This window comes from Urocitellus parryii, chromosome 2 (assembly GCF_045843805.1).
Source record: "Urocitellus parryii isolate mUroPar1 chromosome 2, mUroPar1.hap1, whole genome shotgun sequence".
Taxonomy (NCBI): Eukaryota; Metazoa; Chordata; class Mammalia; order Rodentia; family Sciuridae; genus Urocitellus; species Urocitellus parryii.
The window spans coordinates 176327725-176350850 of record NC_135532.1 but is presented as its reverse complement, the minus strand read 5'-3'; the positions used below and the strand labels follow the sequence as shown (position 1 = coordinate 176350850).

Here is a 23126-nt window from a genome sequence, read left to right as displayed (position 1 = left end):
ATTTACAACCATGTAGATTCCCGACCTTAACTAGATATAAACTCTGTAGTAGCCTAGGGCAACATGTATTACTCTAAAGAGTAGGGCAGTATATTAGTATGTTCTTTCTTTCTTTCTGAACTGGGAATTAAACCAACTCAGAGACTCTTTTACCAGAGATATGTTTATAGCACTTTTTGATTTTCAGATAGGATCTTGCTAAGTTGCCCAGGCTGATTTTGAACTTGCAATTCTCCTGCCTCAGCCTCCTGAGTAGTTGGGATTATAGGTATGCAATACAACCATGCCTGGCTGTATATGCTTATTTACCAAGAAATTACTAGAATTTGGCCTGATTTGAATGATTTGCATAGAAAAAGCTGAAGTATATGAATAGTTGTTCTGCATTCTGCTTCAGTAATAAAATACATTTGTTTTCAATAATTAATATGCTCTGGACTAATAAAAGATAAATAAAGGTATTGTGCCCATCTACAAGTAAAAAATTATTTTTTAAAAAAGAAAGAATAGTGGAACCAGCCTTTCAGTATTTGTAAAGATACAAAACTTTTATCAAATGGAACAAATCTACTCATGCCAAAAGGTCAAAGTTCAAAGGGAAAACAAATAGGAGATACTGGTTAAACTATTCTTATTTCTTAAAGGAAATTAAGGATTAAATCCTGAATAAAAATAAAATAAGGGAGCCCTGACAATAAAATTCATCTAACCAAATTTCATGGTATTTTATCAATTTCATTAATAACCTCTCTGATGTCTTAACACTGATTCTATACTTTTTAAAGCACTTTCATATATACAGTTCCACTTTACTCAAAACCATGAGATATTTAGAAAGAACTTATTCTAATTTTGTAGATTAAAAAACAGCAGAGAAAATGCTTTCAAAATAAAAAAGACAGAAAAAAATAGGGAAAGCAAGTCTTCCTCTGCTGGTTAGTCTGTAACCCCTGCCTTGACATGCCCATTATCTTTTATTCATGCTTCTAATGGCACAAACAAACCCTCATCACAATAACCACTAACATGGTTCTTCCCAGAATACAGTGCAAGTTCCTCAAGATCAAGCATCATACATGTCATGTGCTGATTTTCAAAGTTCTGGTACAATGCTTAGTCTCCAATAATGTACCATGAAATACCATGTGAAGAAAACAGACAATTTTTTCTTAAAAAGGAAGAAAGGTATTACATCTGTAACATAGAAAAAGGTTTACATGTGCAACTTTTTGAAAATTTAAAAAACTCAATAAAAACAGAATTAAACAAAATAAAAAATTCATACCCCAAATTCTTCTCTGCCAAGGTTTTCCCATTGTAAAATGGCAAGCAAAGTTAGCAAACAGAAACCAAGAATATTCTATTGCTTAATTGTGACTCTTTCTTAATAGACAAATTCACTGATCACAAATATTGAGTTCTATACGGTCTTACCTCTTTAATTAGAAGCTTGAAAACAGAAGGCACTTTCACAGTAATTTCATTTACACCATAAAGCAATTTTCTGTAACAGGAAAATAGAATTAATAGTATTACACTGTATCATGAAATAACAGTATAATTTAGGAAAGATTGCATTAGATAAGATTCAAACCACAGACTGTTCTTAAATTTATGTTTTTAAAAAACATGCTTCTACAATTTAAATTCTCTATGAAAAAAATTCTCTACCTACTATATTTAAATCAAAGATGTCAATCCTGGATAACAATACTGTTTCATTTCATTATTCAAATCTTACAAGTGAGTTGATAATAATCCCACTAGTCAATAATCAATAAGCAAAAGGATCTCTTCTCCATCCTTGAAGGCAACAGATGTTAACAAAGTTTGAATTACAATTAAGTTTTACAAGAGATTAAATAAATTTAAGGAATCCTATATTATTCCTAATAAGAATATTGTACTGAGTATTTCAAAACACTGTACATTTGACTTATAAGGAAAAAATATTTTTAAAATGTTCCTTAAATCCTTCTAGATAATTCCTTATGGTACCTTCTATATAATAATTTTGCATTTTATAGGAAAGTGTAAGTCTGACTGATTTTTTTTGTTCCAACTCTTTGAAAAAAAATGCTACACAAATACAATAAAATTTCTATTATAATCTGAAAATGGCATTTATCTAAAATAAGCAATATGCATACTTCACAAATATAAATATAAAACATACAATATGTATATTTCCTGCTTTAATAACATGAAAGAGTAGGACTCTCATTTTACAAATTTTCCTTGTGTGAATCTGAAAATATATTTCAGAAAATCTAAGATGTTATCCTTTTACAAGATACACCACTATTTTATATATGATCAAGAAAGATAAATCTTCAGTCAAGCAAAGGATGATATTCAAACAGCTACATGGAATGGCTCAATTTTAGAGATATTAAAATGGGAAAAAATGTGCACCTTAGAATTGAGGAAATACTGTAGAACTTTGGGTACATCAACTTCAACTTCAGCTTTAACATTTTTATAATTCTTAAAACTGAGACAGTTTTACTCAAATGAAATAAGTTAAGTTCTCAACAACTAGTCTGTAATATTTAAACACCTGTTAATATGTACTACAAGGCAAAGGACCTAGTATGTGTGTATACACACATACACATATATATTTCTAAGTTTAAAAATTTTGAGAACAGATCTAACTTTAGTTGAATAAAAATTACCTGCAGGCATGCATCTCTTTTGTCAGTCCCACACCATGTTTTTCATAAATAAAAATTTTGAGAACAGATCTAACTTTAGTTGAATAAAAATTACCTGCAGGCATGCATCTCTTTTGTCAGTCCCACACCATGTTTTTCATAAATTGATGTACAAGAAACACCTTCATCCAGCCCCCTAAATAAATTCAAAGTTTTCACTGTAAACAAAGTTTAAAATATCCAAATTTCTTAATGTCTCATTTTTCTACATGGCTGATTTTAAAAGTGTAACTTCCTTATAATCTTCTTAGAAATGCTTACCATAAATTTAGAAACGAAAATTAAAAATCTCAAAATCTTAACATAAATAATTATGAATGGTCTAAAACATTACAAATAAGTTAATCAATGCATTTCTTACATAAGATGACTCTAAATTCTTGTTTATGTAACACCATTATCCTTTTAAGGCTATGCAAAAGCTATAAGAGTCAATAATAAAAGTTAAGATTAAGTATAACTGACTTGAGAATTCCAAACTAAAGATTAAATTATTTTTACTTTCTATTTGTAGTTTCTCCTTTATACCTTTAGCATCAAACTAAGAAATCCTATGCATAGACTATCATCTTCAGAAAGGCATCAATTCAAATCCTTCCCTGAGCTAAATAATGCATAGGTTAGAAGTACAGAATTTATGAGTCAGATAATGTCTAAAATCTGTAAAAATCTTAAATAGGACCCAACTAACATTTAATTTTCCCCAAAATGTCTTATTTATGTTTATCTTAACTAAGGTATAAGCACAGTACTCCACAACAAACAGAACCTTACATATATTCAATTTCGATCCATTTCCACTTTCTTAAAAGTTATATGTGCATGTGAGTATGCATACACATATGCTCACTCACATGCTGGGGATGAAACCCAAGGTCTTATACATGCTAGGCAAGTGCTCTATCACTGAACTATACCTATAGTCCCTCCATCGGTCCTCAGGAGGTTAAGACAGGAGGATCACTTGAGCTCAAGAATTTGGGGCCAGCCTGGGCAAAAATAAATTTTAAGGTATTACTCCAATGTATGCTACCCAAAGATAACATGTCTGACAACATTTCATTCTTTATCCAAATAGTAAAATTAAATTTCTATTTCTGTATATTAGTATGGTCCTCAAGTACAACTGGATGGGACTGTCAACAAATCAGAAAGTAATAATTCAGATCCTCTAATTAAATCATAGCGGGCTACATATGCTGCTCAGAGGTAGAATGCCTGCTTAGCAGGTTCAAGACCCTAGGTTCAATTCCCAGCACCACCTACATGAATAAATCTATTTTCAACAAGCTTTTAGACATAATTTTTTTTAAAAAATCACTTTGAGGTGAAAATCAAAAGACCTCAGACTTCGGAATACTTTGGTATCATACTGCTTCTAACTTTTATGTAAATTTTACCCAATACAAAAAATACTGAGTCTTCAAAAACACTGGGGGGAACTGGGAATGGTGGTGTATGCCCATAATCCCAGTGGCTTAGAAGGCTGAGAAAGGAGGATCTCAAGTTCAAAGCCAGCCTCTGCAACCCAAATGAGGCACTGAGTAACTATGTGAGACCCTGTCTCAAAATAAAACATAAAAGGGCTGGGGATGTGGCTAAGTAGTTAAGCACCCTGGGTTCAATCAGTGATTTAAAAAAAAAAAAAAAAAAAAAACTACAGAAGTTGTTAATGAACAAATGAATAAAAGTTATGCAATAAAAATCCCTTCAATTCTATGTAAAATTACAACAGATTCTTTTCTACTTAGAACATTTTCAAAAAATTCTTAATATAGTCCAAAAAAAGAAAGATACTTACTTTAAGAAATCAAAATTGCGAATGGTATCATTCCAGAAATATCTTACACTATGGTGGGTGAAATAACGAATCTGTAGAACATACATAAATGTTACATCAAAGCATATCATCGTTTGTTGTAACATGTAATTTTTTTTTAAGGAACACCTAAACTGTTACATTTAGTGATAGGTATTTATATGCATATAAATTTATCTCAAGCAATAACAGTAAACCCAAAATATGTATCCTATAAGTTACATATGATAGCACAAAATATTCACAATTCTAGTTTATAAAGAAATTTGGACACTAGATCACAATACCTGTTGTGTCTGAGTCTGTGAACATTTACTCATCTCATGCCTATTCTCTTCAGCAGGATTCTCAGTTAAATGAACTGCATGGCCATTTGAAATCTTATCAGTTACAGATTTTGGATTTGAAAATGGATGATTTTCCAGAGAAAGAAAACGAATTTTTGCACAAAACCACATTCTGAATTCATCCTTAGAAGAAAGGGGAAAAGAGTCAATTATGCATATTATATGACTGCCTGTTTTTAATTTCCATTTTGTACATACTTACCCACCTCTAATTACGAAAGCATAATTTCTCCTCCTGCTTCCCCAACCCAAATGGTCCCAACCCCATGCTGGGGACTGAACCCAGAGCTGTTTCAACATTGGGCAATATCCCCAGGCTTTTTTTTTTTTATCTGTCTGTCTGTTTCTTTCTTTCATTATTTATTTATTGGTACTAGGGATTGAACCCAGGGATGTTTTACTGAGCTACATCCCTAGTTCTTTTTATTTGAGATGGGGGTCTTACTAAGTTTCTGAAAGTCTCACTAAATTCCTCAGGCTGCCCTGAAACTTGCAATCCTCCTGCCTCAGCCTCCCAAGTTGCCAGGATTATGTGTATACACCATGGTACCTGGCAAAAAAACATAATTTCCTGTTCACTAAATGTTAAACTACAAGAAGATGAATAAATTCAAACATGAAGTATATTTCATTGTTCACGAATTTTATGACACATTTCACCAGTACAAACATCAATATACTCCATGAAAGATTACAACTAATTCCTTAATCTACTCATGAATCTGTACATGAGCATTAGAAACTAAAACCTTTTTTAAAATGCTTCAAATTAGGATAAAAACAAACAAACAAACCAAAATAATCTGAGATAAAGCAGCATCACACAGTAGATAAGCAGCTGGCCTACTAAATGAGAAACAGCCCAGAGAGTCCTAAAGGACCAGACTTTTTCTAATCTCTTGGGGCATCAAGAGCTATAAAAGAAAGGGAGAAACCTGACCATTTTAAAGATTCCTTTAAATTCGAATCACTCTAATAATATTCACTTTAAACATAGATACTTTAGAAATACCATACTCAAAATTCATTATATTCTGGCACCTCCCCCTAATGTTCCATTCGAGCATGGTTTTGAACAAAGTAAATACAAAACCATTATTTTATTCCTCAAATAAGCAGCTATCAGTCATTATATGGACTTACAGTAGTCCTCAGCAGCACCACTTCACAGTCTTTAACTGCAGCTCTGATACAAGTTGCTTTCACCCGCCACTCAGGCATCCAGTACAGGAGGAGGAGAAGAAACCCACCAGTACAAATCACTCCTAAAGAAACTATGGCAAGCTTCCAGCGACACAAATTATAACCATAAATCTCCTGTATGGACACAATGATCAGATGACTAATTATCAAATTATACAGCAGACAAATGAATTAAAAAATGCTTTTTCACTCCAAGCACATATTTTGTCACATAAATAGTAAATATTTTCTCAATCAATAATTTATATTTTGTTCCTGACAAGTTTATGAATAAAATTAACTAATTTTATAGTTAAATTGGCTATTTATAATTTATGGCATGGTACTTGATGTTTAATAAGTTCTTTTCCACTGACACAGTATATTCATAGTAAGTATATTTTATTATAATTTTTACAAGTCTTAATAATTCTTCAAGTATTCACATTGTTATGAGGTAGTTTATTTACAGAAAAGTTACAAAAATGAGAGTTTCTGTGTCAACTTTACCCTAATGTTAACATCTTGATACATTTGTCAAAACCAAAAGATTAACACTGCTATATTACTATTAACTAAATTCAATATTAGAATTTCAAGTTTTTCCACTAACATCTTATTCCTAATTCCAGGACATAATCCAGAATATCACACTGCATCTAGATAAGGTAGGTTTTAATTTTTTCCCAAGTAATTTGATGTCTCAGTAACACTATAATTGGATAAACCAGACCCCTGACTAAAATTATTTTAAATATTACCATTAAAACAGAAACACAAATGCACACATACACAGAGGTTGCCAGGCAATTTGCCAGCAAATTAAAATGCTGAGGACTTATTTACACTTAAAATTTCAAATAAGCAACAAATAACTTTGCTGGTCCCATGCAACATTCTGGGTATATGTAATACTAAAGGTTTATTTCTTGATTATCTGAAATTTACATATAATAGAAAAATTTATATCTTATCTGGCATATTTCCACTTGCACTTCACCAAAGAGTTGAGAAGTTCATTTTTTGTTCTGTTTTGTTTGTGGTGCCGGGTTTGAACTTGGGGATAACAGCTCAATTATAGAGCGCTTGCACATTAAGCAAGAGCTCTACAATTTAGCTGTTATCTCCAGCATGAAAAGTTGTTTTGTTTTGGTTTGGGTTTTTTGTTTGTTTGTTTTTTGATATCAGGGAATGAACCCAAAGGCGCTTAACCACTAAGCCACATTCCCAGACCTTTTTATTTTTTATTTTGAGACAGGGTCTCACTAAGTTGCTCAAGGCCTCACTAAATTGCTGAGGCTAGTTTTGAACTCTCGATCCTCCCAAGCCACTGGGATTTTAGACGTGTACCACCACATGCAGCTAAAGTTGGGTTTTTCTGTTTGTTTTGTTTTTATGAAGTTGATTTTTAAATTTTAAAATCAAAATTACAAATCTTTTGGAGTTATATTTAAACATTAGTTAATGTAGCAAATCAAATCACCAAATGTAAAAGCATACTTCTTTTCCCAAGTCTGAGCAGCTCACAGGTTTAAAAAAAAAGGAATTATACTAAAAACAACAAGTATAGATATTACATAATACCAACTGAAGAACATGATGAGGAGAGAAACTGATTTAGATTTGTTTCATAACTGTACTTTTCTACTCCTTAGAATAATAAATGGAAGAGATTACTTCTTTATATTTCACAAGTAAATCATGAAAGGTGGTTACCATTTCATCTTCTTGACCCTGGTTGATAGTCTTCCTTTCTTCTTTGTCCATATCTACAGTGCTTTGAAAGGTCTTATGCTTCACAACAACTGAAGAACTGACGGAAAGAAAGAAAAGAATGTCAGTGAACTATTTTTAATCTTAGTATACTTTACTCTATCAAGTTTCTACTATACCATCAAAGCATTCTAAAAAAGCCAGGCACAGTGTGCATGCTTATAATCTGAGTGGCTCAGGAGGCACTGCAAGTTCAAGGCTACTGCAGCAATTTATCGAGGCCCTAAGGAAATTAGTGAGACCCTGTCTAAAAATTTTTTTTTTTTTATTGGTCGTTCATAACATTACATAGTTCTTAATACATCATATTACACGGTTTGATTCAAGTGGATTATGAACTCCCGCCTGTCTAAAAATTAAAAAAAAAAAAAATAACTAAATAAGAAAGGGCTAGGGATGTGGCTCAGTGATTAAGCGCCCCTGGGTTCAATTTCTGGTACACCTTACCCCCCCCAAGAAAAGTTCTAAAATACTTTGAAAGAATTTAAATACCTCCAAAGCAATGACGAACACCTGCTGATGGGAGATTTCTTGTAATACATGCATTAAAGTTCAACTGATCTCCTTCCTAGTCATTAAAATGCTAGCTGGTTTTAATGACAGTTCCAATGGTATTTCAGTTTGTGAACCTGCCTTATTTATTTATTTATTTATTTTTTTAAAGAGAGAGTGAGAGAGGAGAGAGAGAGAGAGAGAGAGAGAGAGAGAATTTTTAATATTTATTTTTTTTTAGTTCTCGGCGGACACAACATCTTTGTTGGTATGTGGTGCTGAGGATCGAACCCCGGCCGCACGCATGCCAGGCAGGCGCGCTACCGCTTGAGCCACATCCCCAGCCCCCCTGCCTTATTTAATATCATCAAATTCAGTATGTCATTAGTTAATTTATGCTCACGGTACAGAACTAAAATTCAGAGAGCAATTACACAGAATCTTCTTTGTGCAATCCCCAGAAACAGGACTAGGGATGTAGCTGAGTGGCAGAGTAAAGTTACCTAGCATGCATGAAACATTGGATTTAATCCCCAGTAGTGCAAGAAATAAATAAGTAAATAAATAAATAAATAAAAGCAAAAGTTCATCCCCTAGATTCAAGAAAGTAGCCTACTTTAACCACCTTGAGCTACAATACTTCACAGAACTAAATTTTATTTCTTAAACTATTGTCAAGTAATGTACCAATTTTAAAACCTATCCAAAACTTCTCACAGGTTATTAATCACCTAACAAATATTTGCTGGGCATCTATTACACAAATGGGAATCACTGGCCAAGAGTCAACTGTTAGGGTAGCCATATTCCTACTGGAAAGCACTCAGTTGACTCCCCTGTCAGATTCCAAGTCTACTAAGCTAACTTGTGATTATTTCTGACTATCCATGAAACTTGTCAGGCAAGAAAACTCACTGAGTCTACTGATACATTTTTCCGTTTATCTACAAAATCAAATGTTAGATATACAGCTACACGTTTTCTGTATCCCATGGTTACAAAACCCTCCAGCTATTATTAACATGGCTTACCTATCATTGCTAAAATTACTATTGCTAATTACAACAATAGCATCAAAAATACTTGAAAAAAAATTGGATCTGTACTGAACATTACAGACTTTGAATCATTATTCATTAAATAACACAGCATAACAACTATTTATATAACATTTGTACTGTGTTAGCTATTATAAGTGATCTAGATATGAGGTATACAAGAGAATATACATGGGTTAAATGCAGATACTTTTCCCATTTAATTGATAAAACACTATTTGATATAAGGATTTGAGCATTCTCATATTTTGGTATCTGACAGGAATCCTGGAAGCAAACCCCCCCAGAGATCAGTTATATTTAAATATAAGTTTTAACTCATAATATGGTACAAACTGATAAACAGAAACAAAAGCTCTTTAGCATCCAGGCTCATCTTTACAGAACACAGTGGGACTATTACCCGACCCCCATTTCAGATTCTATATTTGACTACTACTCTATTCATTATAAAGCAGGTTTGACACATGTCAGGAACTCAAACACCTGTCTGAATAAATGACCTGAGGAAGACATTTGTACTAAGATAACAAAAGTTATTTGTTTCTTATATGATACAAATTGCCAAATAAAAGCCAAATGCAGAATTTTAAAATAATCCCCTAATACAACTGTTGAAACCTCATTAACCAAATAATAAAAATATCAGACCTGGTGCCACACTAGAAAAGGAGACATTGTGAAGGTCCAACTTCTCCAAAGTAAGTCACATAATTACACAAAACTCTTTTGGCAATTCAGTTAAGAATTTCTTCTCAATCTAGGACACTGTGTGGCCCCTAAAACATACTACTAAAGGTGTTCCACTACAGTAACAGTGACCCATCAAAATCAATATGACCTGAAGTGGCAGTTATTCTCAAAGTCTATGCCTGCTGCTGTAGACCATGGAAAGATTAAGTGAGCCCAACTTCTTTTCCCTGTGAAAAAGATCAATAGTCACTATCTAAATGTGTAGGGTATAGTCCAATATCACACATGTCAACCTACAAAGGATAAGGCAAAAGCCCTCTTTTCCAAAACTGTTCTCACTAAAGGATACTGTACTAGAATCGGGTCCTTCTGAGGTCATTTTTGATAGCCAATTTTGATCCTCATTTCCCACTTCCATCACCTTTATATGTTTCCTGAGGAAAGGAACTGAATTTTTACATAGAGAGACTTTGGTTTTCAACCAAGATGGAAAGCAAAGATCAGATTTGCCCAACTGCCTAAAACAGCAACAAGAAAATGGACAAACTATATAATGGTTTTCAATGAACTGGGCACTGGACAATGAAGGAAAATGATAAACAAGGTGAGTTCTACAATTGTTCCAGATTATTAACTGAGAAGAGTTTATCCACAAAAAGGGAGGACAAGGAAACCAAAGAGAGCAGTGAGATAAGCTGGGAGTCTGGGGAGGCATCAAAGGAACTCAATTTATAGGTCACATCTCTAAAAAAGACAGATCTATACAAAGAAAGAACTCCAAAGATCAGCAAGATGGTTGATTCCCCCAACTCTTGTCTTCAGCTAAGGACTGTTCAGAGCTTATAAGGAAAACTACCAAAGGCCAGAACAAGAACAACTCAAAGTGACTAAGGGGGGAAAACCACTGCTCATTCAGGGATGGGAATAGTACCCATTCCTACCAACCAGAAAGGAAAACCTCACTGGTCAAAAAGTAAATGAGGGGGCTGCGGTTGTAGCTCAGTGGTAGAGCGCATGCCTAGCATTTGTGAGGCACTGGGTTCAATTCTCAGCACCACATATAAATAAATAACATTAAAGTTCTATCAACAGCTTAAAAAAAAAAAAAAAAAACAAGTAAATGAGGCCAAGTGGTTGTGCATGCCTGTAATCCCAGAGGCTGGGGAGGCTGAGGCAAGAAGATGTCAAGTTCAAAGCCAGCCTCAACGACTCAGTGAGACCTTGTCTCTAAATAAAATACAAAAAGAACTGGGGATATGCCTCAGTGGTTAAGTGCCCCTGAGTTCCATCCTCAATAAAAATAAAAAGTAACTGAGGGAAGAGTATTCAAAAGATTTTTGCTACAATACTGGGATAAAATTAGCCCTGAACAAAAACTGCTCAAGTCCTGCCTAATAAAGCTTAAAAATAAGACCTGAAATGAAATTTTAAAAAAAGAAAATAATAAGCATGAAAGAATAAAACTGTTTCCAAGTTAAACTAACAGAACAAAGTTCAGCAATATTTGCATCCATTAAATCATAATGTTTGGCACTGAACTGAAACATAACTTAAAAGTCATTAGGAAAAAAAAAGTCAACCAATAATGAGAAATTCAATGACTAAAAAAGGACCCAAAACTGACAAAGTTAGAATCTAAACAAGAATATTAATACAGCTATTGTCACTGTATTCTATATATTCAGAGAAGCAAGGTAGAATGTGTAAAGTAGACATCAAAGACATAAAATAAGAACCAAGCAGGTATGGTGATGCACACCTGTAATTCAGCTACTTGTGAGGTTACAAGAGGGATACAAATTTGAGGCCAGCATACACAATTTAGGAAAACCCTGTTTCAAATTTAAAAATGGCTGGCAATGAAGCTCAGTGGTAGAGCATTTGCCTATCATGTGCTGGGTTTGATCCCCAGTACTGCCCCCAAAGAATAAAGAAAGAACAAAATTAAACTGCAAATTAAAAAGTACAATGTTCAAGATGGAAAATGCATTAGATGAGATCAACAGCAGATTAGATTACTGCAGAAGAAAAAAAAGAATCAATGAGCTTGAAGACATTATAGTGGAAACTATTCAAAAATAAAAATGAAGAGAAAAAAGATGAGAGGGGAAAATAAACCCCACAGCATTACTAAGCTGTGGGGCAGAAGCATGCTAATATACATGTAAGAAGAGGGTTGGACCCAAAAATGTATAATGTAATGGTCAAAATTTTTCACATTAGATGAAAACTACAAACCAACAGAGCCAAGAAGTTCAACTAATAAAGTACTAAAGAAACATTAAGAAGTAATGTCAAACTTCTCCCCAAAAGTCATGGGGGGAAAAAATCATCTAATTATAGGAAAATAGACATGTTAATAACAAGACAAATAAGATGTTATCCTTCTTGTCCAAAACAATGCAAATGAAAATTACCACAACATGACTGTTTTTTTTAAAATCGGTACATTATAGTCGTATGTAATGATAGAATCTGTCAAAGCAGTAGCTTCAAAATAGTGAAACCACTAAGAGAATGCTATGCCCAGAAAAAATATCTTTCAAAACTGAAGATAAAATAAAGATTTTTCAGACATAAAACTTGGGAGGGGGTGATCATAAGTCACAGACCTACCCTAAATAAAGTGTTAAGTCCTTAGAGCAGGATGGGAAAAAAAGGACACCAAATGAAAATACAGACGACAAAGGAATGAAGAGCATCAGAAACAGGTAACTACGTAGGTAAATAGACATTACAACAGCACAAAGAAGGAGGGAAGAAACAACTATACTATTATAAAATGCTCACAGAATATACCAAAAAGTTTATTATCACTTGAAAGTAGATTGTGGTAAATTAAAAATGTATATTATGAACTCTAAGCTGGGCACTAAAATAAAACAAAGACTCATAGCCAAAAAACCAACAAAGATGATCAAATGGAACCATAAAAAGAAACATGCAATTGAAAGCCAGGGCTCAGAAAATCACAGAAAGAAGGTGTGGCTGAGGGGGCTGGGGACTGAATACCATAAAGATACAAGGAAGATTGGTAGAGAAGAATGAGAATGAGGGAGGAACAAAGAAAAAGGGGAAGAAAAATGAAATGAATTTAACAAAATCATGTTATATTTACATATATTTAGAAATTTAGAAGAGAGTAGGAGGATGGGGGGAGAGGAAAAGGAGGAAGAATGGGGACTGCAATAAAATTGCTTGCAAGTATGATTTTGTCAAATAAACCCAAATACTACGTATAATCATAATGTTCTAATAAAAAAAAAAACTCACTTGACAAACAGCCTTAATCTAACCATATTCTGCCTACAAGAAACCTGGTTTTTGTTGCTGTTGTTGGTGGTGGTGGTGCAGTGTTAGATTGAACCCAGGGTCTCACACTTATTAGGCAAATGCCACATCCCCAGTCCTAGAAATGCATTTTAAATATAAAGGTACAAGATGGTTAAAAGTAAAAGAAAGTAAGATACAATATGCCAATACATTTAAAAACAAATCTGATGCTGGGGTTGTGGCTCAGTGGTAGAGCACTCACCTAAGCACGTGTGAGGCACGGGGTTCAATTCTCAGCACCACATAAAATATAAATAAATAAAATAAAAGGTAATCCAGTCATCTACAACTAATTTTTTTTTAATCTGGAGTGACTATTTTGTAGTCTTTTGAAATGAAAAAGGGGTCTATTCATGGAGATAAAATAATGATCCTAAAAATGTATGCACTTAAGACCTTCAAAATATCTGAAGCAAGACCAGATAAAACTATAAAAAAAATTCAGAATTATTGGAGATTTTCCTAATACTCCTCTCAATAACTGATAGTAAATTACAAAAACAGAACATATAAGATTTAAACAACAATCAAGTGGACCTAACTGACATTTACATAAAACTCTACACAACCACAGCACAATACACATTCTTTTAACATACACAAAGCATTTACAGAGAAAGGCCACATTCTAAAACATAAAAGATTCAAGTCATACAAAGCATGTACTTAACAAGATGTAATTAAATTAGAAACCATAACAGGAAGACAATTTGAAAATTCTAAAAACCCACAGGCCAAAGAAATTAAAGCAGAAAATACAAAGTATGTTGAACTGAATTAAAATGAAGGTGTAACATGCCAAAATCTGTGGAATGCCACTAAAATAGTACTTAGAGGAAATTTATAACAACAAATTCCAATGTCTGAAGAAAGGTCATGATCTCGGCCAGCAACTACCACCATAATAAACAGTAGAGGAGAGAGAGTAAGTAAGTATTAAAAGGGAAGGATGGTTCAGAGAAGAAATCAATAAAATAAACAAAAATAGAGAAAAGGTGATGAAGTCCAAAGATGATCTTTTTAGATTCATTAAAATTAATAATTTCTAGAGAGACACATCTAAAAGACAAAGAGCTGGGGAAGATCCAAATTTACCCAGGAATATGAGGACAGACAAATTCTCTAACAGAATCTGCAGATATGAGAAGACTAATCAAGGAGCTTTGTGAACAACTTTACATTAGTACACCAACTTTTCTGTTGCTTCCAAATAAAAAAAATTTAAATAAACTCATCTTTAGAGGTTAAAGTTGCCATAAAATGACAACTGCTAAATTTGAGTTAAAAACTGAATAGGTACATGAGAGTTCATTATACCAATCTTTCTACATTTTAGCATGTAGAATTTGCCCATAACAAAAGTGCTTTTTTTTTTTTTTTAAATAAATAAAACAAAAGCTACCTAGCGAAGTTTTCAGGTAGAAAACAAAAATTTTTGAAGACATTTATTCCTGGCATAAGGGGACATACATCTTTAGAAATCTGTCTATGGAGTCCCAAATCTACTGTCTTAACTCATTACAATAACCTCCTCACCAGTACATAAATAAACATGGTTTTCACAATTTTAGAAAATGAAATGCTATTAAAATTCAATGTTTTCATTAAACTTATGTATTTATATTTTAAAACTTTCTCTAAATATGTTGAATGAGTTCACCTTAGTACAGCATAACTGTATTCTCATCTTCAATAGTTTAAAAAAAAAAAACTTACCAAGAAATACTACAATTATTTTAAATGAGCTATCACAATTTATAGCCTTAGCAATCTTATTTTCATACATTTCTAAATACAATTACTGACCATATTATAATTATCACTCATTTTACGAGTATTATTTCTCCAGAATTCAGTTGCTTTTTAAGACAAAATTCTTAAGTCTTAGCAAATTTTGCCAAAGTAAAAGTGCTAAAAATAATTTAAATATTAAATCTGCTCTAAGAACCAATTATTCACTTTAAGCATATTATAATACCTGATAGGAAATTGTCAAGAATTCACGTTGTACATAATCTTTTAGAAAACTTCAATGAGACAACTGTAACACTACTTATTTAAAACATAGGTATATTATAAATGCATATTAAGATTTTAAGAACATGTACATGTACATAAAAATTATCAATGACTCCATAAAAATAAAGAATTATATAAAATATCCTAAAATATTTTAAACAGTGCTTATCAGGATACACATTAAATACCATTCTATCATATATCTAATTAGATTCTTACTTGAAGAATAGCAAACTTTTAAAATATACTAAACAAAGTATAACTATGGTAGTTTGCTGATGTATTTTCTAAACAATTCAATTTTTAAATCACAGAAAATAAAGAAATTTTTCTTACCAATAGCATTATATCATCATTCCTCTCAACTGTTGACATTAATAGGGCTTTCAAAATCTGACTCTTACTGAAAATAAAACTAAGCATAAAAATTCATTCAAATGAGAATTCTACTCCAAATATTTATTTTAATTGTTTTAACTGCTTTCAAAATGATTAAGGCTTTAAAATTTAGAATTAATTTAGAATTAATTCACCAATTTTAAATGGGTTTCAAAAGATCTGTCACTGGTAGAGATCCTATTATTTGAATAAATACTATCTTGCTAGCTCTCTGAAGTTCCAATTCCACAGTGCATGCCTGAGTCTTGATGTTAATAGCAAGGAGCTTATAGGCTATTGTGCTTAACCAAACCCTTCCTTGAATTTATAATGAACCTGACTTGCTGTGTTAAAAAAAAAAAAAAAAAGGCAATACAGGACAAAGTGAAACTATCAGAATTCATTCTCATGAAATTTAACATAATGATTATGTTTGAAAGTTTACTTATCTTTTCACATTATAAAATTTTTATTAAGGACCATGATGTTTAATCTAAATTAAAAGATGGTCAGATTTCATTTCCTATAACAAGATAATCTGGCTTCAACAGGTTCCAAACCTCCAACCCACCTTTGCTTCAAATCTGAACTTTCCACAAGCTATATAACAATAATACTGTAATAGTTAACTGTGAAGTAGAGTTTGAGTTTTTCTAAAAAAAGGATAATCTATGTGTGTGCCTAGAACTAAGAAGTAGGTTATTTTACAAGGTGATTTAGAGAATGATCTGTTACCCAAGTAAAATATCAAACAAACAATTCTAAATAATACATTCAATTTTTAGTAATTAAAAAAAATTAATTGGTTATTATCATTCACAATAGTATGATTCATTGTTACACTATTTGTACATTCAAAAACTATATCAATATAATTTGGTCAATTTTGTTTTGAATAATGTTGTCATTGTTATTGTTGTTGTTGTTTTGGTAATTTGGTCAATTTTGTTTTGAATAATGTTGTTGTTAATGATGTTGTTTTTTTGGTACAAGGGATTGAACCCAGGGGCACTTTACCACTGAACTAATCCCCGGCCCTTATTATATTTTATTTTGAGACAGTCTTGCCAAGTTGCTAAGACTGACCTCAAACTTCTGATCCTCCTGCCTCAGCCTCTCCAGTCCCTGGTATTAAAGGCATGTACCACAGTGCCCAGCTGAATACATTTTTAATTTAATTATTTACTTCATTCTATTTGCCACTTTAAGCAGAATCCAATTAAAAAGCTGAAATTAAAGTATCATTCAGAATTCACAAAAACTAAATAAGAATAGAAGAAATTGAAGCAACTGAACTTTCAATGGTGTTTTCAAACATTTGTAACATATATACCTCTGGAGTTTAAAAACTACATTAAGTCTTCTGGGACACCTCTACTAGAATGAAAGAAGGAACGGTTCCTTTTGTTTCATAGCTATAATTTTTTTGTTGATAATTAACCAATACTTACTGATGCTAAATAAAGAGATTGATAAGCCCATCTTAAGGGCTATACGAGCAAAGTGTGCTTCAAAGGCTGTGAAATAGGAACAGAAGAGCTAGCATTCTGAACATTATTTTGTAGCATCCACAACAAAAAGAATGACCTGTGACTCAAAAGCAGTTCTACCTTTTGCAATGGAAATAAAATGTGCCCTAATATACATAAAATCCTGACTCTACACACTGAACCATCTCAATTTAATATCCACATAAATATTTACACAAAAAAAGAATAAAAATATCTAAATCTTTCAACTGCAGTAACCAGAATGTGACAACTCTTTGAATGCAAAACTTAAAACTTCAAGTCAGCTCCTAACAATAAGCATGACATAATATAATTTAATGAATACATGGAAATTTTACAAGGATACCAGCTAAATTTTAACAAAGCTCTAACTCAATACCCATTTTATCACTTCCCATCTTAGACTTTCTCTTATAATACATGCTTTTGTTTCTGTGTTTAGGCTTAAGGAAGACCATTGTATCCAATATACACCAAACCAAAACTGTATTTACATTTGTAAAGTGAGGCCTTTGTATAATTACACTTTTTTGTATGTTATAAAACAATGTGATAGCTATAATAAAATAAGTTATAATTAGGAATGATAATAAAATTACCTGTATTTGGATCAATATGAAGAATTAATGTTGCCTGTACTACACCATTCTTGCAGACATCTTTAACACTTTTATTACATACATGACTTTTAAAAAAGAAATCAACCCTTTTATTCAGAAATACCCTACATACATGGTAAGATTGTCATCATGAGACAAAATAGTAGCTTTCTGTCTAATTGTATAGTACTTAGTAAAAAATGAATAAAAGATTTGTGAAAAAAAAGATTTTTCTATTTCAATTAACATTTCCCTGAGTTGAAGATATATGGACCTTAAAAACATCTCTGCCAGGATCTCACAAGTCATTTTACTTCAGGCAAGAGAAAGTCATTTTAAAGGTTTCTTTAACAAGCCATTTCTATGAAGCTACAGTTGATCAGATTTATTTATCTCCTCTACATTTTTAAAAAGTATTATCTAATAATACAGCATAAGTACCGGGAAATTCTTACTTTATAAAAATAATTCACTTGTAAGGATTAAGTGAGCATATATGCCATGTTCATTATTATATTAGGAACAGAAAGATATAACTTTGTCCCCACTCCAAAAGAAACAAACAAAAGATGAAATGAACACAGAAATCGGGTAACAGCTTTAACTCGTTCATAAATGACAATTCAACATGAACTATTATACAAATTATTATACCTCTCTTGGTCTCAATTTCTCCACTCCCATGAAGCAAGAGGGATACCGTCTATGACAGATTTCAATCATGAATGTTTTGGCCTACAGGACCACTGCCTTTGTGTATAGCCTGATGATGCACTTTTTAATCCCTAGGTGGCGATACAACATTGGTAAGGAAAAGGGTTTGACAGTTTTAATAAGCCTTAATAAATGTAGCAGCTGTAATTATTACAAGTAATCAAAGAAGTGATTAAAGATGAAAAATATATATATAAGACTTTTTAGTATCACTGGAGATCATAAGGAAAGAATAAGTTGCCTTTTGAAAAGAGCCACTGTATTCATGTGTCTCCACAGAAAAATAAAGTATGCAATAATCACAAAACAAACGATAATGGGAGAGGAAGACAGGTATATTATTACTCCCTTTATATAGATTACTCCCAAATTTACAACTGTCTGAAACTACAATTCAAGCATCTTACAATGTTATGGAGCAAAGGAGGGAAAACCATAACAATTAGAGAACACAGAAATCTACTGGAGGACAAGATGATATTTAAAGTATAATATGAGCCAGGTGCCATAGCACACACCTATAATACCAACAACTCGAGGAAGATCACAAGTCTGAGGCCAGCCTCATCAACTTAACAACACCCTATCTCAAAACTAAGAATAAAAAGGGCTGGAGATGTAGCTCAGTGGTAGCATGCCCCAGGTTCAATCCCCAGTACCCCAAAAAAAAAAAAAAAAAGTAAATAAATAAAGCATAATAGTATGTGGTAAAACATTACCTTTCCATTAAACAGGCAAAGAAAAAGAAAACAGACAAGAGGCACCCTTATAACACTGCTGTTAAGAGTAAGTCTTTTCAGAAGATCAATTTATAGTATATTTAAATTTAAAATCTATATATACTTTGATCCAATAATTGCAATTTTAAAAATCCATAACACATTACTTATTTATGAGTATGTATGTACAAAATATGTATCTGGCTATCTTTTTTATAATAAAGGAAAACAAAAAAATCAAAACTAGAACACCTGACTGTCCATTAACAGAATGGATTAATAACTCATGAAATTAAGGAAAATGAGATTTATGAGTAGAATCCAAGACAGTTCCACACAACATATAAAAATGGGGAAAAATTACAAATATACTATTTTTTAACAACCAAAAAACTGTAGATTTTTTTTAAAGCAGAGAAAGGTATAAAATACACATAAAATTATTAACATTATCTCAAAGGGTATGTGTGTTATAGGACATAGGTTACCAGTTAACAGGTACTTCAAATACCTCTGCACTGTTACTTATGAAATAGACTTAACAGTTTTGTGCTTTTATTTTTCTTTAGAGGTGAGAGTGGGTACCTGGAGGCAAAAATCACCTAGTTGACCAAATGAGAATATTTTTAAATGAGCAAAAGAAATTTGGTGACATGGGTAATTAACACAATAAGAATTGACAAATCAAGAGTGCCAGTAAAAAAAAAAAAAAAAAAAAAAAGTTCCAGTAACAGCTTGTGTAAACAAACCAAATTGATAAGTAAGCCTAATTTCCACAAACTAAAAACTACAAAGTTCAGCAATATACAAAAGGAGTTTCTTCCATTTTAACACAAATTATTGACTATTTGAAACTGTAATGACCCAGGATATGGTGGAACACGCCTGTAACTCCAACAACCTAGCAGGCTGAGGTACTAGGATAGATAAATTCCAGTCCAGCCTCAGTGATTTAGCAAAAGCCTGTCATAAATTAAATTAAATGGCTCAGGTTGTGGCTTCCGTGGTAGAGGGCCTGAGATCAATCCTCAGTACCACACAAGCATGCACACATACATACACACAAAACCTGTAAGGCAATGCTATTAATACCCTAATAACACTTTAACATTTCATTCACAATTTAAAGATGGTCTTTGAAATTTAAATTCTCAGATGAATATTTTTCAGATGCAACTCATACTAAACCTTACTGTTATGGTCAGCAAGTGACTGCTTGTGATGCAAGGGTCATTGCACATACTTGCTCAAAGTTGGTGTCTCCATTCCTCTTATTGCCAATTAAATAATGTGCATTGTTGGTAGTACAATGTTGAGTTTAAATTGTTAACTAAAATATTTAAAAGATTACACCACAACTGCATCCTGAAACAAAAAAAAAGTGTGCGGAGAAGGAGGGAGGAGGAGAAGGGAGGAGGGGGGGGAAGGGAGGAGGAAAAGGGGGGAGGAAAAGGGAGGAGGAAATGGGAGGAGGTGGAAGAGGAGGAGAAGGCAGCAGTGGAGGAGGAAGAGGAAGAGAAAGTAACCTGTTCTAAAGCTAGAGGAAAAACTGGGCAGGGTGTGGTAGCACACACCTATAATCCCTACAACTCAGGAGGCTTAGGCAGGAGGATCATGAGTTCAAAGCCACCCCAGTCACTTAGCAAGGCCCTAAGCAACTCAGTGAGACCCTGTCCCAAAATAAAATATAAAATAAGGGTGGGGATGTGATTCAGTGGTTAAGTGCCCCTGGGTTCAATCTCTGGTACAAAAAAAAAAAAAAAAAAAACTGGCTGCTGGAATTGATGGACCGTGAGCTTCCAACCAGCTGTCAACTAGTAAAAAAAAATTATTTTTTTGGTACCAGACAGAGGGTCTCACTAAGTTGCTAAGGCTGGCTTCAAACTTGTGATACTCTTGTATCAGCCTCCCAAGTTGCTGGGATTCAAACTAGTGACTTTTTACATGACTTTTTCAAGGGTAATTTTTACTACATAGAATTTTTATCTAAAATGAGAATTTAAGCTCAAAGGCCCCACATAAAAACATGACTTCACTTTATTTAGCTGTTTAGATCAATCACAAATAATTGGGAGCCAAAGCATTTTCATTTTATATTCAAATAAATTAATTACTGAATTTCATCCAATTTCCTAAATGGGAAAAAACAAAGCTTCAGAGATGCTGTAAAAAAGCCACCTAAGACACATATAGGGGAGCAATTCTATGACTCATTTTAAAACAAACTAAAAATAGTTTAAGAAGTTTGTCAAGCAATCAAACCTTAAAAGTTGGTTCTCAGGCCAGGAACAGACACCTGTAATACCAACAACTAGGGAGGCTGAGACAGGAGGATTCCAAGTTCAAAGCTAGCCTCAGCAATTTAGAAAGCCTTTAAGCAACTTAGTGAGACCCTGTCTCAAAATAAAATATAAAAAGGGCTGGGGATGTGGCTAAGTGGCTAAATTCCCTGTATTCAGTCCCCAATACCAAAAAATAAAATAAAATTTAAAAACTTGGTTCTCTCTAAAAAAACATTTTGAGTTTTGAGGTGTGCCATTACTACAGAGTACAAAATAAAGGCAAAGGTGAAAAGAATACCCAACTAAGAGAAAGATAGGAATTCTAACCTCGGATTCCTTACTAACATGGTGGCACTTCTCCAGTTTCCTCTTTTATAAGAAGTGTTTAGTCTAAATTATCAGTATTATTATTTTCTAGCCTTCCCTCTTCATTTCAACGTTCAAGAAAATAAGAAAAACTAAATACAATAGTCCATTAATATAGCTTGCTATTACTTAGGCAGAAATCATCTTTTACCTGACTATCCAACAATATTATATAAGTATTTGTATTTAAAGTTTCTGATATTCTATAAACATCAGCAAATTCCATAATATGTAATCAAGAAATTCTACTTTATGTAGCTAACTCACTTCTCCTGGAAATTTAGTTTCTTTTCTGACTAGTCTCTGTCACCCGATCATTTCCAATCAAGATCCACAGAGCAAGCGTAAAAGACAAAATTCTGATTAACAGATTAATTTGGCAATCTTAAAAGTTTGCTATTCGAGTTAATGTTTTACCATCTTTAATCCTAGCAGAAGTCCCAATATGACCTGTGAGTCTAAGATGTTTACAGATCTAGTGTTGGGGTATCTTTCTTAGAGAACTGCTCATGATACTCTCCAGCAATCTCAATCCTAATATAACTTCTCTCAGTCTCAGACATTTGATTATTTGGATAGCTCTCTCTTTCTTTCATTCTATTTTTCTCCCTTCTTATTTGGTACCATAAAAATATTTTTTAAACTACTGTAACACTGATCATTTTTTTCCAGATACCATTCATTAATGACATTTTACATTACCTCCCCCCCCCATACTTTGTTTTGTTTTTTTGTTATTGCTGTTGGCACTCTTCCACTGAGCTACAAAATGCTACCTGCCCTTTAAATTTTTATTTTGAGACAGGGTCTTACTATGTTACCCAGGCTGGCCTTGAACCCCCGGACTCAAATGATCCTCCCTATTCCAGAGTAGTGGGGATAAAAGATAACTCACCACTTTTCCTATGCCACATACAACAACATTACCTCTATTTTTAATCTTAGTAATGCAAATGATATTAATTCATAACTTACCCTACCACTAGTTATCATTAACTTCAGGATATTCTACCTTACAAAATACCTACTTTTCTCAAGATTAAATAATCTCAGAACCCTTTTTTTCAATAAATCTTAACTAAAATGTGCCCCAATTCTCAACTTCTCTTATTTCTTACTCTCAA

General features: G+C 32.8%; 1 protein-coding gene across 3 annotated transcripts in view; it reads right to left on the bottom strand.

Annotated features, from left to right (window-relative positions):
• Window positions 1–23126, bottom strand: part of Atp13a3 (ATPase 13A3) — a 76327-nt gene that overhangs the window by 46769 nt on the left and 6432 nt on the right. For 2 of the 3 annotated variants that reach the window (XM_026400279.2, XM_026400280.2), the window contains exons 3-8: window positions 7782–7878; window positions 6027–6200; window positions 4824–5006; window positions 4519–4589; window positions 2773–2853; window positions 1435–1504 (exon numbers count right to left, since the gene is read on the bottom strand). In XM_026400279.2, the coding sequence (XP_026256064.1) occupies window positions 1435–1504; window positions 2773–2853; window positions 4519–4589; window positions 4824–5006; window positions 6027–6200; window positions 7782–7832 (630 nt within the window). In that variant the 5' untranslated portion in view covers window positions 7833–7878. Of the gene's footprint in view, window positions 1–1434; window positions 1505–2678; window positions 2723–2772; window positions 2854–4518; window positions 4590–4823; window positions 5007–6026; window positions 6201–7781; window positions 7879–23126 lie in introns of those variants that run through there. The other variant, XM_077795369.1, reaches the window with a different exon arrangement.